Genomic DNA, 27598 nt, shown 5'->3' with positions numbered 1-27598 from the left:
TCCGGAAAAGTGACTCGTGTTCCCCGGCCAGACAAGCCGACGTGCGGCATCACAGCTTCGGTACATTAGCGTACGTAATGTTATTGCATAGTGTACATCTTTGTAAATATTTGTAAATAAACTGTATATAACTAATTATTGAGTGTGGAGGTGTGACTTTCCACGGACCATCTAACGGACAATCTCGAGGCGTAAAGAACAACTCGGGACGGAACCTTTGTAAAGATCACGTGACGAATAAGAAGGATCTATCACTATGATCGTTTACATACTCACGATACTTACATACTAACTCATGATCATTTACATACCTGTTTAACACAGCTGTGCGTCGAGTTTTTCAGTAATCGGACAATTCCTAAATTCTTAACTTTTCTTTTTGTGAATGAGTATATATTGAACAATGCTTGAAGTAGACAATTTAATTTTTAACATTATGAATTTCGTAAAGAAAACTTCATTCGTGTACTCGTATCATGTAGTATAGTTATAGATAGGTTTATTGATTTTTTTCTATTCTTGTCCGTAATATTTAAATAAGTTTCATTAAAAAACAGTTACATGACATTTTTATAATTCTGTACTGAATGTACTATTTGAATACTTTAAAGATTTATAAAATAAAAAAATCGTTTACTCATTGATTCAATTGTTAAAACTGTTTAGTTTCTGTCCAGTTATTTCTTCTATTGTTTCTCTCTCTCTCTCTCTCTCTCTCTTCTTTTCCACGATTTAACATAAACGGCAAATATTACTACTTAAAACTAACTTTATTTTGTTCGTGTACTTCGCCTATATATAATAATGTAGATAATTATTTTGTTTATTTTTATTTATTTAAGTTGTTAAATTTGTTACAATAATTTACCATAAATTGTATAAATAGAAGAGCAATTTATCATAAATTTTCTGTAATTTATTTCAAAAATTATTATTTAAATTATTACGTAAATTATTATTTTGATTTAAAGAGATAGGATCTACTTATTGTTCTTACAAAATTTCGTACAGAAGTTATCAATCATGTATTGAAAGGATCGAAGTCAACGTTTTCTTTCCGATTGACAACACCTTAAACTTTATTAGATATATACCATATTCTATCCTGCAACAGATTTGCCCACAGATAATGCAATTGTCCCGCTTTAGATTTTATACATTCGTAGATGACTGACGTCTGGTCTCACAAATGTTCACCTTACAAATGTTATAAGCCAGTAAAACAGCATTCTAAACTTTAGTTTAAAAAATTAGTTTTATATTTTAGAAAAATTTAGCTACAAACTTTTCTATAATTATTTGAAAACGATTTCCTATATGACTGGTTTTAACTTTTTAAATAAATAAATTATGAAAGATTTATTCGAGTTTTATAAGTAAATTTAAAATATAAAGAATCCAATTTTTATTATTTCCTAAAATATATAATTTTAAATTATTTGTATATTTTAATGTATAGTCACTTTTAATTACTCTAAGTGGCCAAATATGGGATGTCATATTTACTTATTCTTCAAATCAATAGTTTTTAATAATATTTAAATCTTAACTGGTTACGTTATTTGAATTTAAAATTATATCATTTAAAATTATTGAATATTTAATTAATGTAACTATCATTAGCGAAGTACATTTAAGTAGAATAAAATTAAACAGATCCTTCAAGAACTCAAATATGGATTTCATTGCAATCAAGATTGCTACTTATTAATAATTGAAAATTTCAAACTAATACAATATTTATTGTCGTAATCTTTTTAAAAATAATAAACTATTTTTAATTTAAGTATTATTTTGTTTTTATATTATCTACTTGAACTCTTTTTTGGTGGTTCCCCGCTCAGAGAGCACTAAAAGGCATCTACTTGGACCTTGTTTATTAATATGAACTATTATACTGGTATAGTTTCTAATTAACAAAGAGAAGGTCTTAGTCAAAAGGTAAACAAAATATCTTTATTTTCACCTGATTTTCTTGTTTTACATTTTGACTAAGACTTACACGCTGCTAATCAAAAACTACACCAGTATAATAAGTCCTATTAATAAACAAAGTCCAAATAGATAATATAAAAACAAAAAAGTAAAACATTAAGGTCATAGAGGTAAAAAGAATTAATATTTTTTTGTAATTTTGTATAATTTTTAAAACAATTATTGTTATTAATTGTTTTTAGGTCCATTCAATTGAAGTAGTATATCAAAAATATATCAACATTGTATTGGATTTTAATGATTCTTTTATTTTATACGAATCATTATAAATAAATAAAAAAAATTCTATATACAAATATATGACCAATTCGTTTGAAATTAAAATTATTTTGATGTAAAAATATTGATTTTTGTTCATATATAAACTTAAATATAATTTAAAAAGTAAAAGAATTTTTTTTAAAATAAACTTTTAAACTATAACACGAAATTAGAATAATGACATTTAAAACAATAACAATTTTCAGGATTTTCTCTTTTTTGTTTCTTCTGGACTGCAGCAGAGGAGAGACAAGAACTTCAGACTACCAGTGGTGCCTGATAATATTTAGTATAAAATGTTGTACATTTGGGCACTTACGCAATTTTCAAAACAACATACTGTGTTCTGAGATCCCTCAAATGGAATGTGACCTTTCGATAAAAAAAGATTTTTCACTCCTAGATTTTACCTTATTCTAAAGTACTTCCTAAGAAAATTATTATAATAATAATAATAATTAAAATATTTTAAAAATTTATTTTATTATAAAATATTTTTTATTTTTTTAAGTTGCTGTTGATGTTCATTATTGAGTGAAAGTAATAGACATATCCACTTTATTTACTAATATATTTTTGTTTTGTTTAGTGCAAACAGGAAAAAATATGTTATAATTAGTTAAAAAAAAAAGAAAGAAAAACCAAAGTAAACATTGACATCACACCGATATTTATTTATTTTCTAACAACAAATACAACAAAAAGCCACAAAGCTTCATTTCCAACCATCTAAAAATAAACACGTAGCCCCAAATAATTTCTATTAATCGATTGTTATTATTGTTGAACCGATTAATAGAAACAACCATGTTCATTAATAGATAGATGATTTGTTTTTTATAAGGTTTCACTACATTTTTACAACATTTAACAAGATACTTTTAAATCTTGCATATTTGATTCATACAATAACTAAACTTGAGCAAATTTGTACTTTAACGACAAAACATTTATTTTTATACATTTAATATATATTATTTCTACTCATTATTACCATCAACGATCTGTAAGCGTACGGCTCCGGTTTCGGGTACGTACTTAACGCTAGTGTCTCGGCCTCTGGTTTTCCCGTCTTTGGCCGAATTGATTCTTGAAAGTAAAGTCTCCTGCATACTTTCGTGCCCATTGCAAGTTCTTTCTTGTTTGATACTATCCGGTCTCCTGGTTGCCACTGGCGGATTGAAACAAGGTAGCACTGTTTTGAACTCCTTGCGGAAGTTCTCATTAAGCCAAGCATAAAGGAAAGGGTTATAGCAAGTAGAACTCATAGCAGCTGCGTGAGACAAAAAATAGAAAGCGCTGAGATACTTCCATTGAGCGGCAGGTATATAAAAGTCGACAACCAAATTATAAACGTTTAGCGGCAGCCAAGATGCTCCAAATATCATAACCATTGATATTAACATTCTATTTGTCCTTCTTGTTCGTTCTCTCTCCATTTCTTCTTTTTTTAGCGATTTTGCACCCGGTTTAGTCCGAGCGCGATCTCTCAATTTAAGACAAACCCTCAAATAACAAAAGCTTATTATTATAAAAGGGATAACAAATTGTAATATCGAGGTGGAAAAACCAAATGTTCTGCGTATAGATTCGTGAGGCCAAACCTCGTCACAGTAATGTCTACCATCTCCAGTCAAGTGATCCATGAAGATGCCATAAGGCAATGTTAATAAGGCCCCTGATACCCAAACGAGCACAATAACAGAAAGACATAGATTTATTTGTAAACGAGGTTTGAAGGGGTAAATTATTACAAAAAACCTATCAATGGCTATCGACATTAGTGTAAATGCTGAAATATATACACTAACGCCTTGAGCATAGGGTACTAAGTGGCAAAGTACTGCACCAAAGACCCATTCACTCATGAAAATATACAAGGGAGTAAACGGCACTGCAAACGTGCAGAGCAGGATATCTGACAAAGCCAAATTAGTAATAAATATATTAGTTACAGTATGCATGGATTTGTTTCTAAATACCACGTAGCAAACTAAAACGTTACCACAAACTCCTATAACGAATATAATGACGTATAGACAATAAAAGAAAGCTTTAACTGCTGGTAGATTAGTGACATAATCGATAGGTACCTCGAAGTTAAGTTTAACACTCTCGTTAAAATTGTCATCCACCGTAAAGTTAAGTAAATCTGATGAAAAATTACCAGTTCGAACAAGTGCTGCCAGAGCGATATAATTGTTGATCTGAAATCCGTTGGTGATATGGATTGTCATCTCTACCTCTTCATTATAACCAAATCTATACCAGACTTTTCATTTCCATCCTCTCTCTTAAGCTCTCAAGTGACAAATCTACAAAGATATAATAAGAAAAATTTTAAACTTTTAACATCTTTACATCATTTTAACAAATCTTATTTCATATTTTTAAATTGAACAAAATCCTTTTTTTAATAACTTGTTTAAATGTATATTATATTCACGAAAACCTATAAAATTAAATATTTTTTATTATTAATTTCATAGTATAATTACGTGAATTACTTAGAATAACAGTCTTAGCATTATATAAAATTTATATGGTTTATTTAATTTATATAGCTCACTTCTTGGAAGTTGTTGCTTGTTAATTGTAATATATACTTTTTACTCTTTGCAATAATTTAGTTGGAAGTGAATAGGCTTTACGTGGAAATTAGCTTTTATTAAGTTTTTCTAATACTTGTTAAATATTAAATTTATTTTTAAAAAAATAATATCTAAATATATCATTCTGAAAATAATGAGATGATTTTTATTATTGTTAGATATTAAAATATTTCCCGTAAATCATTAGATGAGAAGTATTATTTTTAATAAAACCTCTTACAATAAATTATTAAAAGATAAAATATCAAATGGCATTCAATTTTTCTTGAATAAAATATTTAAAAACATTTTTAAACATTAAATTTTGAATAAACATGCAAATTTATATACAAAATCTATAAGCTAATTTATATAAACTTATATATTTACATAAGCTTGTTTATATTTATCTTAAAATGCATTATAATATTATCGTAATAAATATTTATAGATATAGATATATTTATAAACATATATTGTTAAATATACAATACGAATAATATTTTTAAATAATTGTTCAACGACTATAGAGTATTATTATGTATATATAGACTACAAATTAAGTAAAATTATCATCGTAATGAATTTAGAAACTTCGGTAAAGATTATACAAAAGAAAAATTCAACTATTAGATTTTTTAATGAATATTTTATTAAATTAAAATTCAAATATAAGTCCAAAATAAAATCTCGAAAGCAAAATTATGTAAAAATTCAGTTTATGTGCATAATTATTTAAAGAAGACATTTATAAATTTTTTTACTTACTTTAATAAATATTTTAAAATAATATTTTGAAAAATTATACAATCAAAATATGTTTTTTTCGTAGAACTTATCCAAATAATTTTGCTAATTAAGTTCTGTAGATATGTATGTAAATATTGCAGTTTATCTTTATATTGATGTATGTTATAGTAAGAAATTACTTCAGTATGTTTCCTTTGTTTACAACCAGTAATTATTACATAAAGCGTAATTATAAATAATAATTTTTTGACTTCAACACACTCAGGAATACAATGTCTTATATATATTGCATTCCTTAGTCGAATTTATCTTTTTATGTATTTTCAGTTAACTTATATATATATATATATATAAGGGATGGACGAAAAGTCAGTTAATTAAGATATTATTTTTAAGAATAAAGATTTATGTTTCCTGGCATGATGTATACAGTAGGTATACAGTTATTATTATGGAGAAAAACCATACAGGGAAAAAATAGGAAGAAAAAAGATTTATTTTTATGTACAAATTAAATCACAAATAAGGAATACGAACTAATAAAAGATAATAAAAATAATAATAATTAACACCAAACATTTGTGTTTCTCAGATTATCAACAGTATACCTACTTTTGCATCCCCCTGTATATCATAATGTTAATATGTTTATACAGTAGTTTATGTTAATATAGTTGTATTGTATTCGATACAACTATACTAACATAAACTATGGACATATTAACATTGTAAAATTATTATAAAAGCGTTCACATCGGTTGGCAACAGCTGTATGTTCTTATTCGTTATGAAGCAAACTCCCAATCATTAAAATAGTCTTAAAAATATATCTCAATTACCTGACTTTTTGGTCATCCTGCATATTTATGCTATTATCGATATATCCTGTAACTCTTGCCAGAGGACATAAATAACCTCGTATAACAATTACAAAATAAATAAGTAAAATAAATAATTTATTTTATTTTGCAAGTGAATTATTAAAAATTTAAGAGTAAATAAATATTTTTTCTGGTAAAATTAATTAATTTTTATGTATTAAAATATTAGAAGAAAAATAACGAAAATTTTAATTCAAAAATTATTAATACGCTTAAAAAATACACCCGTCTAAATCTATATAAATTAATAAATTTATCTTAATTAAATTCATGCCTTTGTGATTTATGTCTTTCGAAAATTTTCGTGTATATTTTGTAAATGTCGTGAATTTGTTAACGTCAGTTATCGACGTTTAAATAAATTCTAAGAATTTCGAAAGAATAATTACGCATTGAATTTTTAGCTTTAAAAGATTAAAAAGAAAGAAAAAAACAAAAATTATTGATTCAAAAATAGAAAAAAAAATGTTTTTTTCTCCTTTAAAAAAGTTAATTTCAATATAAACTGAACGGAGGGATTCTTAAAATTAAAGATCAAAAATTCTTGCTACATTTAATTTCAATTTTTCGCTTTAATGAATCTTAAGTCACCCAACGATAAGAGAAAATGAATACAAATAATAATATTAAACTACGAGATATCAGTTGTTGTTAATGAAAATTCACTTCTGTTATAATGTAAATTGTAATTTTTCTAAAAAAGAACAATTTCCCATTCATCTATTCAGTCAGAAATTATAAATGAACAGAATTCCATTATCGTTTACGGAAATAAACTAAAATAGTTTTTAATTTATAAACAAATAAACTTTTCAAAACAATTATAATATTTGTTAATATATTTAAATATTATTTTGAATAAAAAATTTATTATAAGTAATATTTAGAATAAATGTTAGCAAGCAATTGTAACGAAGGGCCCTAAGATTCGCTATGGAAAGTCCGGATGACATTTAAAGGGTTTTAAATATTTTTAAAAGAATACTTAAAAGTATATTTTAAAATATTATCTTCTGTATTTAAAAAAAAATATAAAAGATCCATAAAAATATGGATCTTTTATAGTTTTTTCTTGGGGTTTTTGAAAATATTTTATGCTATCAAGCTCGATAGCGTATAACGGGGCAGGAGTCTACTGCAGCAGACTTTTGAATACAAGATTTTTATCTTTTGATTTAACTCTAATTAATTTTACTAAATAACTATTTATTCCTACACTACGACTATTGAACATTCAATAATATATTACTATATACAGTAAATCCTCTGCACAGTTGTTAGTTTCTTATACAATTATATATAAGAACAAAATGGCAAAATATTTCTCGGTACTTCTTTTATAAACTCTGGATACACGTATCACTGAGCCATGAACAACTCAATGAGAGAGCTCTATTGTATTGTTTACACCAATGAGCTATTTATATAGTGCAATATATAAACTATTATTATCTATTCTATGCACAGAATACTTTGATATAAAATCAGAAAAATATTAAGACAAAATTTACTTAAGAACTTTCTAATGGAAAAGTTTAATTAAGTAGAAATTGAAGCAAATCGTTTCTATTTATACTTTCGCCTGTATCATGTTACTGATTTAAGATTTAAATAGTAAATTTAATTAATAAAGTGCTTTATAACTTTTATGCAAAGAAAAATATTTTATGAAATAAAGTAAAAAGTAAATATTTAAATGTAATATTAGATAAAGAATATAACACTTTTTTTGGGAAGAAAAGATTTTACCTTACTTTTTTCTTTAATATTTATTTTCTCATAAACAATGTCTAAAACTGTCAGAAAATATTTTTTTTCCTTATTTTTAATATAAGAGATTTTACCAAATGAAAATTAAATAATAAAAAACAAAAAAAATTGACACTTCGTTAAGAAAACAGCTTGAATGGAAAAAATTAAAGTCAAGAATTTTCTAACTTCAAAGGGAAAAAGATAAAAATAAAAAACAAAGTTTGCACAAAACGTTAAAATTATAACGAAGAAAAATTAAAAATAAAAGTTTAAAATATATACGAACATTTTAGTTTATAAATATGTAAAAATCTACAAATTTTCATTAAAAATTGAAATTAATTTTTGTCATAATTTAAGAAAGTTATTTTTATTCACTCTTTCTCAATCTTCATCCATAATTCCGTTCAAATGTAAGCTATATGGAAAATTAAATGTACTTGTTAAGTAAATATATACACACTGTAAGATATTTTAAGAAGCGTAATTTATTTCTTTACAAAAATTTCAAATGAAACGTCATATTTATGTTTGTATCAGACAAATAATTTAAATATATTTGTATTTTCTATTAAAATATTTTTAAAAAAACATTAAATATTTTAGTATTTTGAATTTATATATCTTCACTACAATAATAAGAACAGATATCTTTTCTTTTTTTTTAATAATGGTAATAAGTTAGGTGATAACATAGATGTATTCAGGGAAAGAATAAGTGGATTTAATTTTTGTTAGATGGGAGCATTACCCCTCCTTACCAAACATTAATAAATAAAATATAACAAAAAATAATGTTTTTTTTTCTAAAGTGTATTTTCAATATATATATATTGATGCGTATACGTTTTATTTAGATTCATTTACAAAAAATATCTATGTATAAATCCATTCCAGATGCCCTCCATATGATGGTACCTTAATATACTACCACATGATAGCGATACATAATTAAGAGCTATTTATATAAACTTATTCTCATTGCAATTGATACTGTAATACAATATAAAAATTCTTGTTACTAAGGTAAAATAAAGTTTAATATTCTTAATTGAAAATCTGATATCATACAATGCTGGTCGATATCATAACGAAAATAACTATACCAATCGATAAAAAGAGTCGTAATCGAACGTATATATCGTTTTGTTGATTCAATAATCTTACATAATACAAATAATCCTATAACATTAAGAGTATTACACAAAAATCGATACGAAATGCAGTGGCATAATAAGCATTATCATGAAAAATTGGACTGCAGTTATTGAAGATCCCGAAAAATGACATCTTGAGCCTCTCTAAATGATATATAAAACGAAAACAACTCATTAAGAGGAAAAAAACAACGTGTGGACTCCTTATCAGCTCAGACAGACAAAAATAAACAAAGTCTAAATTCGAACTTTATCAAATTGTTGAATGCTGAAACACTATTGTTATTTTCTATATGAATTTAAATTCTTATTTTCGTTTGCAATTATATTATTTTTTATTTAATCATATTTTTATGTTTAAACAATTTATTAGGCATAATTGTGGTTATTTAACACGGTATCCTTTTTTAAAATTGTTGTTTTAGTTCCATTACTTTATGTATTTGAAGTTCGTTTTATTTATGTATAGTTAAGCCTCGATATAATGTCCTTCCAAATAGCATAATTTTTGTAAAAGGCCAATGATAACTGTTCTTAAAAAATAGTGAGTAGAGAACCTTTCAGGATTTGTGAATTGGTAAATATACAGTTTTGCATTGCAAACGACATTCTTATTACCAAACTCACCTGACTTTTAAACTCAAATTCGTATGTAGATATCATTTCTATTGTTTCGGGCTAGTTCGGTTTAACACCCCACTCGATTTAATACCAATTTAAAGGGCGAACAGATGGTGACGCTAAATCGAAGTTTGACAGTAATTTTGCATGAAACCCACCCGTAATCCTTACCAGAGACTATTATTTATTATAAAAATTTTCATTAAATAAATTATTGTGAACTACAGCGTTATTCTTTATAAACTTGTTTTTTTTATTTTAGCAACAACAGATATTTTTGAGATGAAAATAAATTGATTTATGCAAAGAAGATATTTTTTCTATCAATGTTATATCTATTTCAGTTTATCGCATTTAGATGGCAAATATATGGAGTCGACGAAAAGAGGATGAGAATGAAGGGAATTGCTTTTTTCTTCTTTTTATCAAGATAACAGTTTTCGCCATTGAAATAAAAACCTTTTATATATATTCTTCATAGAAATGGTAGGTGTACAATAACACAGTTAAAAGAAAACAACAAATACTACTAGATTATCTTGTTTTAAAATAACATTTTCAATTGATAACATAAAAATTCCGTTCTTTTAAGTAAACTAGCTATACTTTTCTTTGCTTTTATGAGTTTAAAATACAATCTTTTATTTTATTTTATTTTAAAAAATAAAAGCTTTAAATTTATTCTATAAAAATCTAAGTTTTTTAAACAAAACTACTTAATAAATATTATTTTGATATGTATAAAGAATTTCTCGTATAGTAAATATGTATATAATAATGGATTAAGTTAAAGTTCGATTATAAAAAAGAAACTTAAAAGTTTTGAATTATTATCATAGATTAAGTTGAACAAAAGCTATAAAAAATTTTCATGCATGTTAAAATTTTTCTTGACATGTTTTTAAAACTTTTCATGCTTCATTTAATTAAAGGTATTAATATTTTTCTTAAAACATGACTATATTGTAACCACTTTAAAATATAGGAAAAAAGTATGTGTAAAAGAATTTCTTTTTTCTAATAAAAAAGTTATATAATGTTAAACTGATTCAATTTAATCTCTTTGCAGCATATATAGAAGGATAAGGATATAAAAGCAGTCTATGGAATCATCTTATTTTTATGATATAATCCGAATTTCTGGCTATAACACAAGAATACTTTTATCCTGTCGGAGTTGTGGTTGTTTATGAGTAAGATGTAAGGACAATTTTTTTATATATTAAGATGTTTTTATTCTTATTATTTTCTAAATAATTTTTTGAGATTTCTAACTCGAATTTCATCGATATAATTTTAAGTATTTTCAATGGTTTAATATAATACATTTGTTATCTGAATAATTATCCGAACAGTTGTTATAGTATTAATAACTATTAGCTTATTATAAAGCATAATTAGCGATACATCAACACAGAAAACAATCACAAAATGTACAGAAGCGAAGATAGTTCATAATAAAACTCTATAAGAGGATGATGATTTTAATATACGTCTCTAGAAAATAGGAAGAAAATTGGACAATTTATATTCATTACATGATCACACGTGACTATTTCTAGTCAATATTAATTATTACAGTAGAAAGTAAAGGAAGTGTAGTACAGTAACTAGGAAGAAACTTTTCTATCTGCGAATTACATTCGTTGCATAGGCATTTGTTTTATAGGTTGAGTTATTATTTACATATTTAAAAAATTAAGAAAAAAATTAATTAGTTATTATATTTTGAAATTAAGTGTTACATTGTTTTAAAACTATTCATTCAATTATTAATATTATTAGAAGTGTAAGATGATTCCATTTGATAAATTTATCTAAATTTATATGGCAAATAACTTGAGTGGAATATTTTTTGAATTGCTGGATAAGTTTTTATTATTTTTTAAAACTTTTCAATATTGTTACTACTTTTTTATTTATTTTATTTCTTTGTTAATTATATATACTGATATATTATGGCAGTGTCAGGTTGTGCGAAACCTAATATGATATTATCATATCATTATATAAAGTTATCATACTATACTTGATAGTGTACAAGGCCTATGATAGTATCTAGTATTAGATTCCGAGTGTTGAACCCACACAGAGTATCTACGGCCTTGGGCAAAAGCTTAGGAAGCCTATGTCTAAAATCACCACTCCTTGTATAACTTATGTATACAAATATATTTTGTTTCTTACGTGTCACTTTTACATAATATATTGCATTTTTATTTTATATTCTTATTGCAGATTGCCATATTTATTTTATATTGTATTTTTTTATTTTTTGTATCTTCGAGAACAATCGTTGTTGAGGGAGTTCTTTTGTCCATAGGGCATCGTTAATATTTAAAAAAAGAATAATAATAATAATAAGTACAGTAGAGCGTCGATAAGTGGAACGTCGGTAAGTGGAATGGCCGGAAAGTGTAACGATTTTCAGTCGGACTGTGTCGTGCTGAATCGAATGTTTTTGATACTAAATTTACTTCTAAAGTATAATTTTCATGTTTTTTATATTCTTTAATATATTTATTTTGTTTGTACAAAATGCAGAAATAATTTTTAACGATACGATAGCCTCGATGATTTTTATAAAAATTTTCGTTAGGCTTAAAATCGACGAAAATTCAACACGAAGCGACACGCAACGGAGAAAAATTCAACAGGAAGCGATACGCAACGGAGAAAAATTTGAACATCGGACAGGTTAATGTATTTTTTCGTACAAAGTCGGAAACTGGAACAAATCATTAACTGGAAGGACCCCAGTCCCCAATTGGTTCCACTTATCGACGCTCTACTGTATATAGAATCATTCTATAAGATAAAGAGAGAAGTAGACTGATTCTAACCTTTATTAATTCCGTAAGAGAAAATAATATGCGAGATAAATATATAAAATTTTTTAAAATACTTTCATTAGTAAAACTAAATAAATTCAGTATAAAATTTTTATATATTTTAATTCTATTTTAATTGTTATGAGAATTTTAAGCAATCCTTTTGTGTTTTATTAAATTTTATTGATATTTAATGTTACAAACACTCATTATAGAAAATGTGACAATAGAAGAAGTAAACGTCATGTTTTATTTGTACTTATACAGCTCCTTAGTGAATATAATAGTCAACTTAATAAATGAGTTATACAGTAGTTGTAAATAAATTTACTTACGTGATAGCGATTTAAATTTAAACTAGACATTACAAAATATATTTTTCCCCTAATAAATAGCTAAGACTTGTTAAGGATCTAGATATTTAATAATTAACTCTGCAAAAAAGTCTTGCATCTGCCATAATAAAAATAAAGACAGGATATATTATTTCAATTTCACTTTCTTCATAGAATAAGCATTGTTTACTTTAAGTTACTTTACACCAGCTGCTTTCGATAAAGCGTTTTGAAATTTTATTCTTCTAAAATAAAATACATATATGACAATACTGCATTATAAATATTAAAATATTATAAATACTGTAATTCTCTTTTTTACAGCATTCCTTATTGGATGACATGGAAACAAAGTAGATTTTCTTCAGATGGTTCGATTCCCAAGATCGAATTTTTCTGTTAAAATTCCCGGATTCGAAGAGATTAGAGATGCTGGACAAAGTTTAAGGATTGTGTAAAGTACGTGAGCATTCTTTCTATTTCTTTTAGATATAATGTTAAGTAGTTGAGATTTTTTGTCTGGTAATGCAACTTAGTGGTCATGGTGTATTGTTAAACATTACAGATTACCTGATGCTAGATCAACGAACTTGATAACCATTAACCATGCTTATATGTTTATTTATAAGTTCTGTAAATGTTTATTTTAATATTTACTATATTTTCTTTAGTTTTTTATTTTGATATATAAATAAGATACATATGTAATGGTAAATATTTTATATATATTATTATAAATTTTTCATAAATATAAATAATATGATCCCATTTGCCCTTAGGTGCTGTATTCAATATTACTTTGAAAATTATGTTCAGTTTATAACAGATTATAGGGTCATTCATGATAAGACAGATTCTACAAGTTTTCTATTGATTTTACTAATAATAAAATGAATATTTTTATATTATTTTCATAGGTATTTTATACATAATTTATTCTTATAAATGAAGCTTTTAAAGAACATTCAACTTTAACAAATGTTATATGTTTATTATAAATATAATAAACTATTCATCACCATTAATACTGTTGTATAAGAAGTATTGTAAGTAAGTTAATTTTTCAAAAAATAAAAAATAATAAGACAGAAGTTCATAATTAAACTGCAGGGATATTTTTTTGTTGATTGCGGGGAAGTCTTTTAAAGTTTCTGGACGTCATTTCGGAAATGAGTGATTGATAAGTTGACAGCCAATAACTAAGAAGTTTTGCGACTTAACAGATCAGTAGAAATAACTGTTCGAACAAGTTTTGTTCGTCGACTCTCAGAATACTCTCAGAAGTAATAAATGGAGATTTAAGTGTAAACTTTTTACGATAACGAAATTTCATACATTGACAATATACCGTAAGTTATGTCACACGTACTGTTCAGTACGTATGACATAACTTACGTATAAAGTAGCGATTATGTCGTACTGCTGTGAATGCACAAATCCTGATCGATGCGGAAAGTTGTTTATATTCATGAATACTTTGATGTGATATCATCATTTGAAGCGAGAAACGGCAGCTGTAATATTGCAGCAAGTTTGTTCTTTATTTCTTTATATAATACAACAGTGATTTCTGAAAACGGATTCTGTTTAAATTCCTAAGATTGTTTTGCGGAAGTTAGTATGGAATGCAATACATGTATATATATAAACAATAATAATGGCGTTCTCAATACTTGTAGTCGCCAGTTTGGCTTTCTGAGTTGCTATATTCTTTTTCATAAAAAGTTTATTGTTTTCTCTAATATTCTGTGAACCTGTCGAGTTAATCTTTACGCCTATCTCTGAGGTAGAGTGAAGATTGGCTCAACGGTTCATAATTAGATAACATTTTTCTTCCTTTTTACTAATTATTTAAAGTGAGAAGATGCGAGTATTTTATTTTAATTATTCCAAAAGTGAATAAGAGTATCGACCTGTAAACAACACAGGAAGGTCTTCGAACACTTCTGATGCGTGTAGAAACGTATAAAATAATCTAGAGAGGTATGGATGATCAATTAAGTAGCCTCTATCACATCATCATACGTTGCTTTCTCGTTATCTTAAAATATGCACATTAGAATGCCTAATAAAACGATGTCATGAAATTAGAAATATTTGTAAGATACATTCTCGCTTTGGTATTTTTGTGAATATTCATATAATGCCGGGCACGGAGTTGTATGAAACTCGGAATAGACGGGCCCCTTTAGCTATTTTTTAATAAATGAAATATGTAGATATTTATGTCAGTAAAAATAATATTATTTTATAGGCTAGGAACCAGTACGGGCGCCTAGGTTTTCTCTGGATCCGGGGAAAACTCCCAACTACCCTCTTCCCAGCCGGGAAAAATTACATCCATAAGTAACATCCTCTGCCATGTTTGAAATTTATCGATAGTCAAATTCTCTCGTGCAGACTTTTTTTGTCATTTTTTTTAGTTATTAAAAATGTTAGTTGATCTGGAATATGATTCAGTTTTTATTCGTTTTCACAGCACTTCAGTATTTTCCGGCATGCACACATTCCATTCACTGTGCGAAACGTTTTAGTTATTGACTGTCGACTTGTCAATCACACATTCCGAGAATGACGTCGAGAAACGTTAGAAGAGTTTTTCCCGTAACTGACACAATACATCACTATAGTTTGTTAAGAACTTTCGTCTTAGTTCTATTTGAAGATTTCTTCTTGGTACCATTCCTTATAAAACTATATCACTATAGTTCTAGACCTGAAAATACAAGATGTTTTCATTATTTTATTGTAATTTTAACTCGCTTTTAATAGGATTTTTATTTAAATTATATGTCATAACTGAAAAATATTAAGAATCATTTCTTAATTTTTCTATACAGATAGGCTTGTTTACTTACGAATTCATAAATATATACTTTAAAATTACAAAAGGATAATGAAATTTAATTATGAAAATTTGACTTGATCTTAGAAAGTGAAAACAAAAGAATTATCGAATAGACATATGAAAATAAAGTAATAAATTATAATCAAAGTTGCACATAAATTCAATATGTCGGTTAAATTATTTACAGAAGGTAAGCACATAAGCGAGTCATTTCGGGCACCTGTCTCTAATCATAGGCAGGCGCTCCTAGTGTCTCACTTATCACTTATCTAATTAGAGGCAGGTGCCTAAAATGCATATTATCACGAAATATGGAGGAATGCGACTTGTACTATTGTCAGATAAATGAATGATTTTGCAAGTTTTGTGTTGCCCATTAAGGGTAAACGAGTGTTTGCTTTTCATAACAGAAACAGACAAGAAATACATGATTCTAGAAAAAGGAAAGTGAAAAACTTAATATTTCAAATAAATATAAAGATTAACATTTGCATTAAAAAATAAATATTTTTCATATAAACTTAAAAACCTTGAATTTTTACTTATCACATTGCTTAAGATACTTGAATTTAATCTAGAAATCATTCTTGATGTTATAGAAATTTTAGATCAATTTATAATATATTTTCCTATATTTACTATTTAAATAATATTTATTATTAAAAAAAATAAGTCTTCATATTAGATAAATTTACAACGAAGACGATAAGAAAAGGATTTATATCAAAAAATGATTTTCGAATTATACTACAGAATGAAAATGAAAATTGTACTTCCTATATCAATATAATCAAGGAATTTCTTAAGTTTAGTGCATTTATAGTTATTTTTTAAGCATAATTATTTTATAAATATATTAAATTTGAATATTTTTGACAGTGCAATGTAGAAATAGATGATTATAAAAGTGTAATAATTGATTACTTCTATCGTAAATCTATATTTTTTTGCGTTTTATCTTTTGATTTCTGTATATTTATTTTATAATTCATTTAAATGAATGTCACCTGGTAATGACAGCTGATTGGCAAATAGTACATTTTATCTCACTTATATCTTTTATTAATCGCATTTAGTCTGCTGTATGATCTTATACTTCAGATCTATAATTATCTATAAATATCGCTTTTGCATTAAGGATATTACATCACGTAATTAACTATATGTAATTCTTTTCTTCATATTAAACTTTATATTCGAATGTTTCTAGAGACGGAATCTTCAGTCTTTTCAGTGAATCAATCTTGTTTCATTTGAACTATTTAATACTAAATTTACAGCCTGAGTTTTAACTCCCATTTTGAAATTCTAGTAAAATACTGTTAAAAATATATAGTATTCAACATAATACAATCATTGTCGAGATCAATTACAATATTATCAATACCATTTCCAAATAGAAATTTTTGGGCTTACATTTCGGAGATTCTTTTGAATTTTGGATTGGAGGAAGGTAATGCTACACTTGGGCAATCTACCTAGGAGAATGATATTACATAATTTTTTTAAAATATAAATATCACTCAATACTGATATTGTAAAAGTCTAATATAATCGATATTTAAGAGAATTTTTAATAACTTTTTCTTAAATAATTTATTTATATTATACATTAATTAAAATTAGAATTTTTAGAAAACTATTCAAATATCTTTATTACTTTTACTTGTAACTGTATTTAAAATGTATTGTTAAGTTATATCTGGTCATTCTTCAGTATTATTTCATCGTTCAAATTGAACACTTTTTAATATTGTATAGAATGGATACAAATTCAAAAGTGTAGCATCAATATAATGTTAGACGATAAATATTCAAAGAAAACTGCATACGTTAAGAAATAAAACAGATCAATTACAGTTAATTCAGTTTTCTCGATGTCTAATAAGTATAAATATTAGAATCGAGACGGCCAGAGCAATAGGATAACGCCTATATCTACGTTAGATATTTCTATGTTCTGAGTTGGTTGGTTTAGTTTTATTCGATTAAGGCAACGCGACACATGGCCGATCTGCCGAGGGGAGAATGCCTCCCGGGAGTCTTTTATGGAAAACTGGCCCCCTATTGTTACTACGTAAAGAAAACCCGGAAAATTCCACCTGGTCAGCCCATTGGCGAGGTGCAAACTCACAACCAACTACCAGTGTTCAGTGATTTTATCCACTCGGCCACTGGTGGGCTCTATGCTCTGGGAATCCGGGTATGTTCGGCAGTGGCCTAACTACTATTAAGCATAGTTAAAGGTCCGTAGAAACAGTGCCAGGGTCCAGACTAGGCCCTGGCACTGTTTCTACGGAAATATGAGAGATTTTTAATTATAAATTAAAGATAATGTTTTTGTTTTGTGTGTTTGTTCTGATTAGGAACTTTATCTTTAAATAATCTTATAAAATTTATTTTATAGTTTTACAGTATATTTTTGCGAAACTGTTTTATTGTTTTTCTTAGAAACGTTGCACTCTACTTACAGCAAAAGCAACTTTTAATGTGCCAACTTATCACGTCAATTTTACCTATACAATTTAAAACTTTAAAATTGGCAATTTGAAAATTATTTATTTTTATTTATTTATTATTATTATTATTGTTGTTGTTGTTGTTGTTTTCATTTCTATACCATCATGAATGTGGAAGGGATAGCCCTAAGCATTAAAGAGTCATTTACCATATTCTGCTTAAGGGACTAAAATTTCTAGTTACGCCACTGAGTCCCCGAGTCAGAAATTTAGATATCTGCCATCAGATAAGTCAGATACAGTCCCTAAACATTTAGTCACCCGTTATGGGTTGAACCCATAATTTTCATGAAAGAGGCCAACACTGATAACATTTAAATTTAACTTTGAAAACTATGGATTTTGATGCAAGATTGCTTTTGTAATTTTGATATAACATTAAGTCGAATTCATTTCTTTTGAACACATTTTTATATGTACTGTACAGTACATTACTGTATATATAAAATGATTAAATAATCTAAGAAATTCCTTAATTAAAAATTTCTAAATTATTTTTATTATCTTTGTATCGATATGAAAAAATAACAATTATATCAATATTGTTGATTTTTATTTTTAATTTATCATATTAAATCCTCATATAAATTAAAAATCACATTTATTATAATTATAATATATAGATTTTATTATATTCAAACCAAGATTCTCCTTTCTCTGTGAAGAATGCTGAATTCCTGTAAAAATTTTAGATCGAAACTTCGTTCCGACCCTCACGCATTTACGCATTTTGTTGCGGAATAAGTCCTTCCATAATAATAAAATTATGGGTGAACTTATACGGATCGCCACCCATATAACTGCAGTTAAATTTAAATAAGTTGAAATTTATTTACTGGAAAGTTTCGAATTTCTCAAGCTCTATAATGAAGAAACTTTTTAAAGCTTAATATAGCTTTTCAGTAATTCATTTAAAATATTTATGAAATTATTGAATATATTCAATATTATTCATTCAAATTTACTTACATTGGTTAACTTTATCCCGTAGGATGTGATGCTATTATAAAATTTACATCTAATTGTTAATACCTTGAGTATCTAGAGCTAGTGAAAGAATGAGTTTTTTGTATCATGTAATTTAGTAATGACCTGTTTAATATTCTGTGTTCTTGAAACTAATTATACACAAACTAATTGATCGTTCGATGTCAATAAAATTATCAATTCCTATTTTAACACGTTTAATATGATGTGTAATATTGGAAATTATTTAATTACATATAAATTAAATAATTTTTAAAATATTCATCAAAATACATAATTTTATTATGCCAAACTTCGAACTATAAACTGTGTCTAAGAATCAGATGTTAATTTCATTACATTGCACAGAATAAAATAGAAATTTGAATTCTTTAAACTAGTATGGTGTAATGATGAAATATTCTATAATGAAAATACGAAATAAAAAAATTAAATGTAGAAAACAGTCCATGCTGATGCCAACCTTCGTACAAAATATTGATCACAACTACAGTTTTGTTGGAACTTATAAAATGATAAAAATTTCTTCGATTTTTTTCATTTATTTCAAGGTCTTCCTCATTATTTTTTTAAGATTGTTTTTGAACTTTACAGAAATAATGATCAGACTTTCTCAAATTCTAATTTTGAAAAATCATCAACGCTATCCAGTAATAAATATCATGTGATATTAAACACAATTTCGGACTTCACTGGCTATTGTAAAAACGATAGTCGACGAAGTTTATCATAATTTTTGAAGTGTTCCTACGGAATTATATTTATACCCATCCCGTTTGTAGAGGATGTAAAAGTTTCGAATTTCATTATCATTAAATTTTCTATTATCTTACTACATAAGGTGTCAGTGGTGAAAAACTAGTGGATCGGAACCTCGAAGTAATAAACGAGTGTTTTTCTCCCATTACTTTTATATTTACAAAGAAAGATCAATTCTACTTTTTGTTCTTTTCTGAATGAAATTTTTATAAACTTCATTAACAGTAAACAGCACCAGAATTAATATAAATATTAAATTAACTGATCCGAGAATAGATTTACATATTCATGGACTAAATGCAATAAAACTGAAGTAATCGGGTGTAATTTTGAAAACGTGTAGATCTGTTATTTCTACCAAGATACACTAAATAATTAATCTCTATGACAACTGTAAGCAAACAAAATGACTTTTTTAGTAGTACTGTACTGTACATGGTTGCAATGACATTAAAAATATGAATAAACTCTAGGTTTATGCAGTTAACTAATAGCCTATTTACAAAAGGAAACTTTAAAGTAAATGAAATTCTGTTGTATAAGACTTTTAAAATATTACAAAAACCTGACATTATTACAACTCTAAGACAATATTACACCGTAATTCAGGGAATTTTAACCAACATATAAGAAATAATTTCATTTTTAAACAGTTAAATGAAGCTTTAAAAAATGATGTTTAAGAAAAATTTTTTAAATAGTATTTTCGAATTTCTTACCTGCTTTTATTTATAATAAGACAAAGAAAGCATCAATCATCTAAGAAGAATATGATGAAAAGTGTTTTAAAAAAACAAAAAGATTTATAGAAACGAATCAAAAAATGATAGCTAGACAGGCTTAGAAATCCCATCTGAAAGAAGACTTTTGTGATTCCTCATTCATATATTATTATTCTTGATTACATGAAAAATGTCCTCGATGATTATAATGCAGTTTAAAAGCTGCATTATAATCATCATGCATTATAATAAATTCTGATAATAAAGTTCTATTTATTTAAAAGAAATATCATAAATAAGCTTTCTTTCATACATTGATTGGTGTTTTAGTATATTTAATGAGTCAACAAAGATGACGATCGACATGCTATCACAGAAGAAGCCAACAGAAGAAGCCATTCAGATCTAAATATTATATTTAAGGGTCTCAAAAAGTATTTCTCTTTATAAAGTTGTTATTTACAAAAACTTTATGAGGAAATTTTAATATGGTTGGATCTCTAACCGGTTAGTGGCCCGGGTCTCTGAGAGGCTTTAATTTAATTTATAAATATACTGAATATATTCTATAATGCTTAATAATCTTCAGTTAATTTTATTTATTTAAAAAATTTTAATTTACTTGAAATGGTAATTAAAATAATTTTACTGTTAAAATTGCTTAATTTTATAAGAAAACAAATTTTTTTGTCAGTCTCTTTACAAATTGAAATGAATCATCTTTAATTCTATTAAGTGCAGGTTGGACACATTCATTTGTATTAAATTAAATTAAATTAAATATCATTAAAATTATTATTATTTACTGCATATGTGATAAAGTTAATATATTAGATTAAATCAAGTATTAATTTTTGTATATCGCTCTCTTTCCTTTCTACGTAATAATGAATTCTATTACATTACCAAGCATGAAATTTATATAAATCTTATTTTAAATCATGAATAACTTTCAAAATTTCCTAACTACATCAATGGAAATAAAATAAATTTTGCAAAATTATTTAAATACTTATCTTCTAAACAGTAACAAATAATTACTATAATACTTTCATTTTATTTAATTAAATTCAGGTAAAGTTTATAAGTTTAATAAACTAATTAAATACATAAAATCATAATTGTAAATTATAAGTTTTCTATTTTTTGTATCATAAGCTTATGAGATTAATTTGCATATAACAGAATTTTATCAAATTTTAAAAGTTAATTTTTTTAGATATAATTATTATATACAATTATATACATTACATAAGCTTTATAACAATTTTCTTAAACGTAGAAAGTGATCCAAAAGACATGCTTTTAAAATTAAGAGCGATTAAATTACTTTTGCTTCATCCTATACTTTTGTAGTTGCAGTTATTATATAATTGATATTTAAATTTAATATTAAAATTCTTAGAAATTATTTTAAAATTTACTATAAGTTAAATGGATCGTAAATTTACTGAAAAGAAAACCGAATAGAATATTTTTTATTTATTTATTTATGAAGTATTTTTAAGCGAATACATATATATGAGCCTACAGACGTTTTTGCTCTCCAATATACAGAAAATAAATCATATCATAGCACATTTTCAACTCCATTTATTCTTGAAAACTATTCATAAAACGAAGAAAATAGTTTTTCTTTTTATGAATCATAAACTTTATAAATATAGACTCTTTGAAGTAAGTTTTACTTCAATAACTTAGATTCAGATTTTAAAAGGACTAGCTTTGTGGAATAATTTTATAAACTCCGAAAACTGTTCTGTATTTTATAATAATAATAAAGTTTTTACAGAGTAAATTGCATTCTTGCACAGAAAGGTTAGGATCCTATTGGAAAATTTGGCTTTATCGCCAGAAAAATTACAGCTATTATCAGGAAAAAAACTAAATTAATTGACAACGTAATGATTTACAAATATAAAATTTTAATTGGAATGTCTAAATGTGTTATTACAGAAATACTTTTAATAAGCAAGCTTTAAATTTATGAATTTTATTAAAATATATTAATAAAAAATTGAAGATTTAAGTAATACTATACTTTTGTGTAAGATATCAGTATTATAAAGCTGCATTGGTCTCATTTCATTCACTGAATCGCAGATCTAAGTTATAAAATGTTTGTGTAGAAGCAGGTTTCTCGCAGAAAAATGAAATGATACGGTCGAAATGGGAAATCGAGTCAGAAGGATCCGAAATCTTAGAAAAGTTAAGAATTTTAGGCGCTACTAGATGTTAAAATTCAACTCTTGGTACCACAGTAAAAGCCAAGATGTCTTAGCATCAATTAATTTTGGCTTCATCTAGTTTTATATAAATTATGAGTTATCCTGTATTACAATTTTCCATATTCGGACCTCGAAAAGCAATTAGGGACGAAGTCCCTAATACCACAATAACTTTATTATTGAAAAAATTATTAACACTAATTTTGAAGTGCATATTTTGTAACCATTCTTATCGCTGTCCTCGTGGCATATATGAGATACTACAACTTTACAGATTAACAACAATTTTAGTTTTTCAAAATCTAGGAAGCTAAAATTATTGTTAAATTACACTATTTTTAATTAAAATTGACAGGAAATAACTCTTGAACGGTGAAATATCAAACGATATACTGTATTTCAGTAATGATGGTACTGTACAGTACAAGACGACATTTTTTTCTTAGCAAAGTTTAAAGTTTTCTTTTCATATGTTTTTCTTTTTACATTGCAGTAATTAATTTAGATAATCGGATTAATTATCTTTCTATATAATAAAATTCTTACTGCGTAAACAGCGATAACTATTGCTTAATTTATATAGAGTCTATCAAATAACGCACCCTTTACATTTCTATGGTATAGGCTATAAATCACAAGAATTACTCTGAAGAAATACAATTTTTTTCAGTAATATATAGTTTCAATTTAATCATTCTTTTTATATCATAATAATTAATCCGATTAGTAAAATTAATTAGTGGAAACAGAAGAAGAAAATTAATTACAGAATCATAATTTAAAAGAAGATTGCAACTCTGACATAATTAATATGATAAAAAAAGGAAAGTAGACAAAAAATAATATACAAAATGCTATAATTAGATTCATCTATCAAGAAATTCTGTGCAATATATGGTAAAATACAATGTTAAGCACATGATTAATATTAATTTCATTTATTTACATTCGAGAAGGGTCTCACTTATCAATTATTCTATTTATATTATAATTCGTTGATGCTTAATGCATTTATCTAAGTTTTGAATAATGCTAAACGGAGAATTATCATTTAGAATTGTAATATACTTTGCTTAACATTATATTTAAATATATTACTTAGATTCATCTTAATAACATTACAAAATCTTCTCGCTACAAATAAATGATCTCTTTGCTCAATTTTTCAAAATAATCTAATGATTTGCATAGTTGTTCAGAAAGCAATCATACCTTTCCATAGATTCTTCTTTCATCATCAATTCGATTCCTCAACATATGAAGATTGGAATATGCTCTGGTCCTCTTGAAGAAAAGTCTAATAAAAATCAAGCCTGGATTAAAATGATTTTATCTTGACCTTTCTTAGACTATTTTCCTCGTGTTGGACACATTACTGAGATATCGTGTGTCTAACAGAGGTCAACGTCTACCTAAGAAGCCAAGCTCAAGCATTAAAAAACATGAAGGGACAAACTCTCAATTCAACTTTATAGGAAATCTGATTTATGATATGTAAATTTATAAAGTATACAATAATAATACTTAGTTTACCGAATTATTTTAAAAATAAGAATATCGAAGAAAAAAACAGCTATTGCAATATCAAATGGAATTTGATACTTGAGATTATTTTACAATATAAATAAACTACTTTCTTTTTAAATTATCGATGTTGTTTGTTGTTATTCTCCGCTTAAAATATATAATTCAAATTAATTAAACAGGAAGTTCTTAAGGTCTGATTAATGAGAATCTTGACTATAAATTAATTTTAGATATTAGATATGAAGTAATCTGTAAACACAATCATTTTTAATATTAAAAATTTATTTTCTAATCGAATAAAAATTGCGAAACGAAAAGTTTTCTTGCATTCGATGAATACTTGATAAATCTATTACAATTAGGGTTTCTCAAACGGGATCTCGGGATTCCGGCTGTTTTTTTAACCCGGGAAACTCTTCTCATCCCGGGAAATCCCGCAAATTTCTTAAAAGTTAACTTTTTTCTTTTTTCGTGTTAAGGTTGAAGAAATTTTGCAAATAGAAAGTATAATTAACCCATAAACTGTCAGAATACATTTGTATTTATTAATTTTAAGCCTGCTTATTCGTTTTTTAAATGTTTGCTTGTTATGTCATTTGTGACATGACTGAAAATCCTTTACTTCAATAACTGCGTAACGCCAGGATGTGCGAATTGGGCAAGGATAGAAACGAATACGAAGTCTGCAAGTATGAAGTTTTTCTTCATAAACCTGATTATTAAAGTCAAACGAACTGCCGAATTATCAGGCTACAAGCTTGTTACCGCTATTAAAGCAGCCGAGGTAGACAAATCAAGAATACTTGAGAGCAAAAGAAATACTGCAACGCATTTCGAAAACTAACTAGAAATCTTCTGGTGAAAAAGCACATAACATTTGTCTTCTCTTAAGTGCATTAAAGACGATTCTACCCACATCCATTGAATTGGAAAGGGCATTCCCAGTAGCGGGACTTTTCATTATTAAAATAATAATTGAGTGATCGGAGTATTGACCATCTTTGCTTTTTAAAATCTTAATACAAAATATTATTGTAAATTTTTATGTTTTATTTAAAAAACGAAAATTACCTTCTAAGTTAGAAGTTTGATCTAAGTTCTTTTCTTTTTTGTTTAAATTTTCAACTCGATTCAAAGGCATTTTTTGTAAACAATTTCCAACAAACTTTAATAAATTTTTTCTATTTGTGAAAATTTCTACGTAATTCAAAGGTAATTTTTAATATATCTTACACAGCATTATTAATATGATTTTGGAGGTTGCAGTACGTATTAAATTACTTTCAAAAATGAAAAATAATTATATCATTCGATTTCAAGATATTTTTTGTTTTAAGAATAATAAATTATATCCCGGAAAACAGTTCACTTTTTTCCCGAAATCCTGGGACAAGCAAAAGACCGGGAAATGAGAAACCCTAATTACAATATATGAATTCACTGATATAAAATATCTGAAAGAGTACTAATTAATAAATACTACAAACATATGAAACACGAAGATTCTCTATTCAATATATGTTTCAAATAAGTAAAGAAAATGATAGAAATTATTTAAAATGGTTTATAATTATAATTTTAAACTAATTGTTAATATCTTTCACACATTCGAATGGACAATGTGACTTGAAATATATAAAAGTACAAATCTACTGTCTGTAATTTACAGAAACACATTTTTTATCCACTATTATCTCTCAATTCGATCCATGTTATAAATCAAATTAATGGAAAGATGAAAAGTTAAAAATCATAAAAATTTTTTGTTTTAAAATAAATTTATTATAATAGTTTGCAATCTGATCATACAAATTTCATGCATGTATAAATAGCATGGCTTAATTTCGATAATTTATTTAATATATGAAACATGTATTTTTTTTTCTGAAAACATCCCTTTGTAATTTAGTTAAATGGCACATTTATATAATATTTAATACCTTTTGATATTTATTTACATATTTTTAAATCGATTCTTCAAAAATTCGAAGTCTGCAAACATTTCTGTTCATTCGGTTAGCAGGAAAAAGTTTTATTTCTTGTTGCTTTCTTTTTTATGTTAACATTTAAACCTGTTTAAAGAAGCCCGTTGTTATCGTTTGTTTCATTGTTTCCCAAACTATCCATATAAAAATGGTATAATGTGTTGTGAATTTCTACTTCTGCAGCAGGGATTACGCGGGATCAGTTGACACAGCTTTAGTAACACGTTTTTTTTATTCTGTATATAGTGACGGAAATAAAACATGGAGTTTTACGAGAAGAAAAAAGCTGTAAAAATAGAGAACAATATCTTCCTCCGTTGCTATTTTTAGAGCTTTATTTAACTACATACGATTATAATAATGATTCATTTCTATGTACTACATCATTTTCTAATCCACGATTTATGTGGGTAATAAAATAATGTTTTATTTTCTTGTGTTATGTATTATCTACTAAACACAAGAATCTTTATTTTGAAATTAAATGACGTGACATATAAACTATAAAAGTGAGAATTTTATTAATGTCGTCATCCGTAAATTGTTTCTTTTTTTATAGTTTGAAGGTAAAATATTCATAAATTTTGCTATACTTTCGGTTTTCATCTTCTGAAAACAAGTTTGAATTATGCGTTACAGAAATAATATATAATGATTATGATATAAATCTTATTTCATAAAAATACTAAGCATCAACTCATTTTTTATAATAAATCTGATGATAATTTTTTTATTCAAAAAAATAGACAAAATATGTTTACATAATTTTTATGCTGAGTTTTTATGTGTGTTTTTATACATAAAAATAACAATTTTATTAGTAAACGATTCGAAATTTTCTCAATAGCG

General features: G+C 25.9%; 1 protein-coding gene across 2 annotated transcripts in view; it reads right to left on the bottom strand.

Moving 5' to 3' along the window:
- Positions 1-2919: 2919 nt before the first annotated feature.
- Positions 2920-27598, bottom strand: part of LOC136977794 (prolactin-releasing peptide receptor-like) — a 130141-nt gene continuing 105462 nt past the window's right edge. The window contains exons 1-2 of one of the 2 annotated variants that reach the window (XM_067273364.1): positions 19511-19608; positions 2920-4571 (exon numbers count right to left, since the gene is read on the bottom strand). In XM_067273364.1, coding sequence (XP_067129465.1) covers positions 3237-4493 — 1257 coding nt within the window. In that variant the 5' untranslated portion in view covers positions 4494-4571; positions 19511-19608 and the 3' untranslated portion in view covers positions 2920-3236. Of the gene's footprint in view, positions 4572-19510; positions 19609-27598 lie in introns of those variants that run through there. The other variant, XM_067273363.1, reaches the window with a different exon arrangement.

This window comes from Centruroides vittatus, unplaced genomic scaffold (assembly GCF_030686945.1).
Source record: "Centruroides vittatus isolate TY-2023 unplaced genomic scaffold, ASM3068694v2 contig_474, whole genome shotgun sequence".
Lineage (NCBI taxonomy): Eukaryota > Metazoa > Arthropoda > Arachnida > Scorpiones > Buthidae > Centruroides > Centruroides vittatus.
Note: the sequence above shows the minus strand (reverse complement) of the source record. Positions and strands in the feature narration are given on the sequence as shown.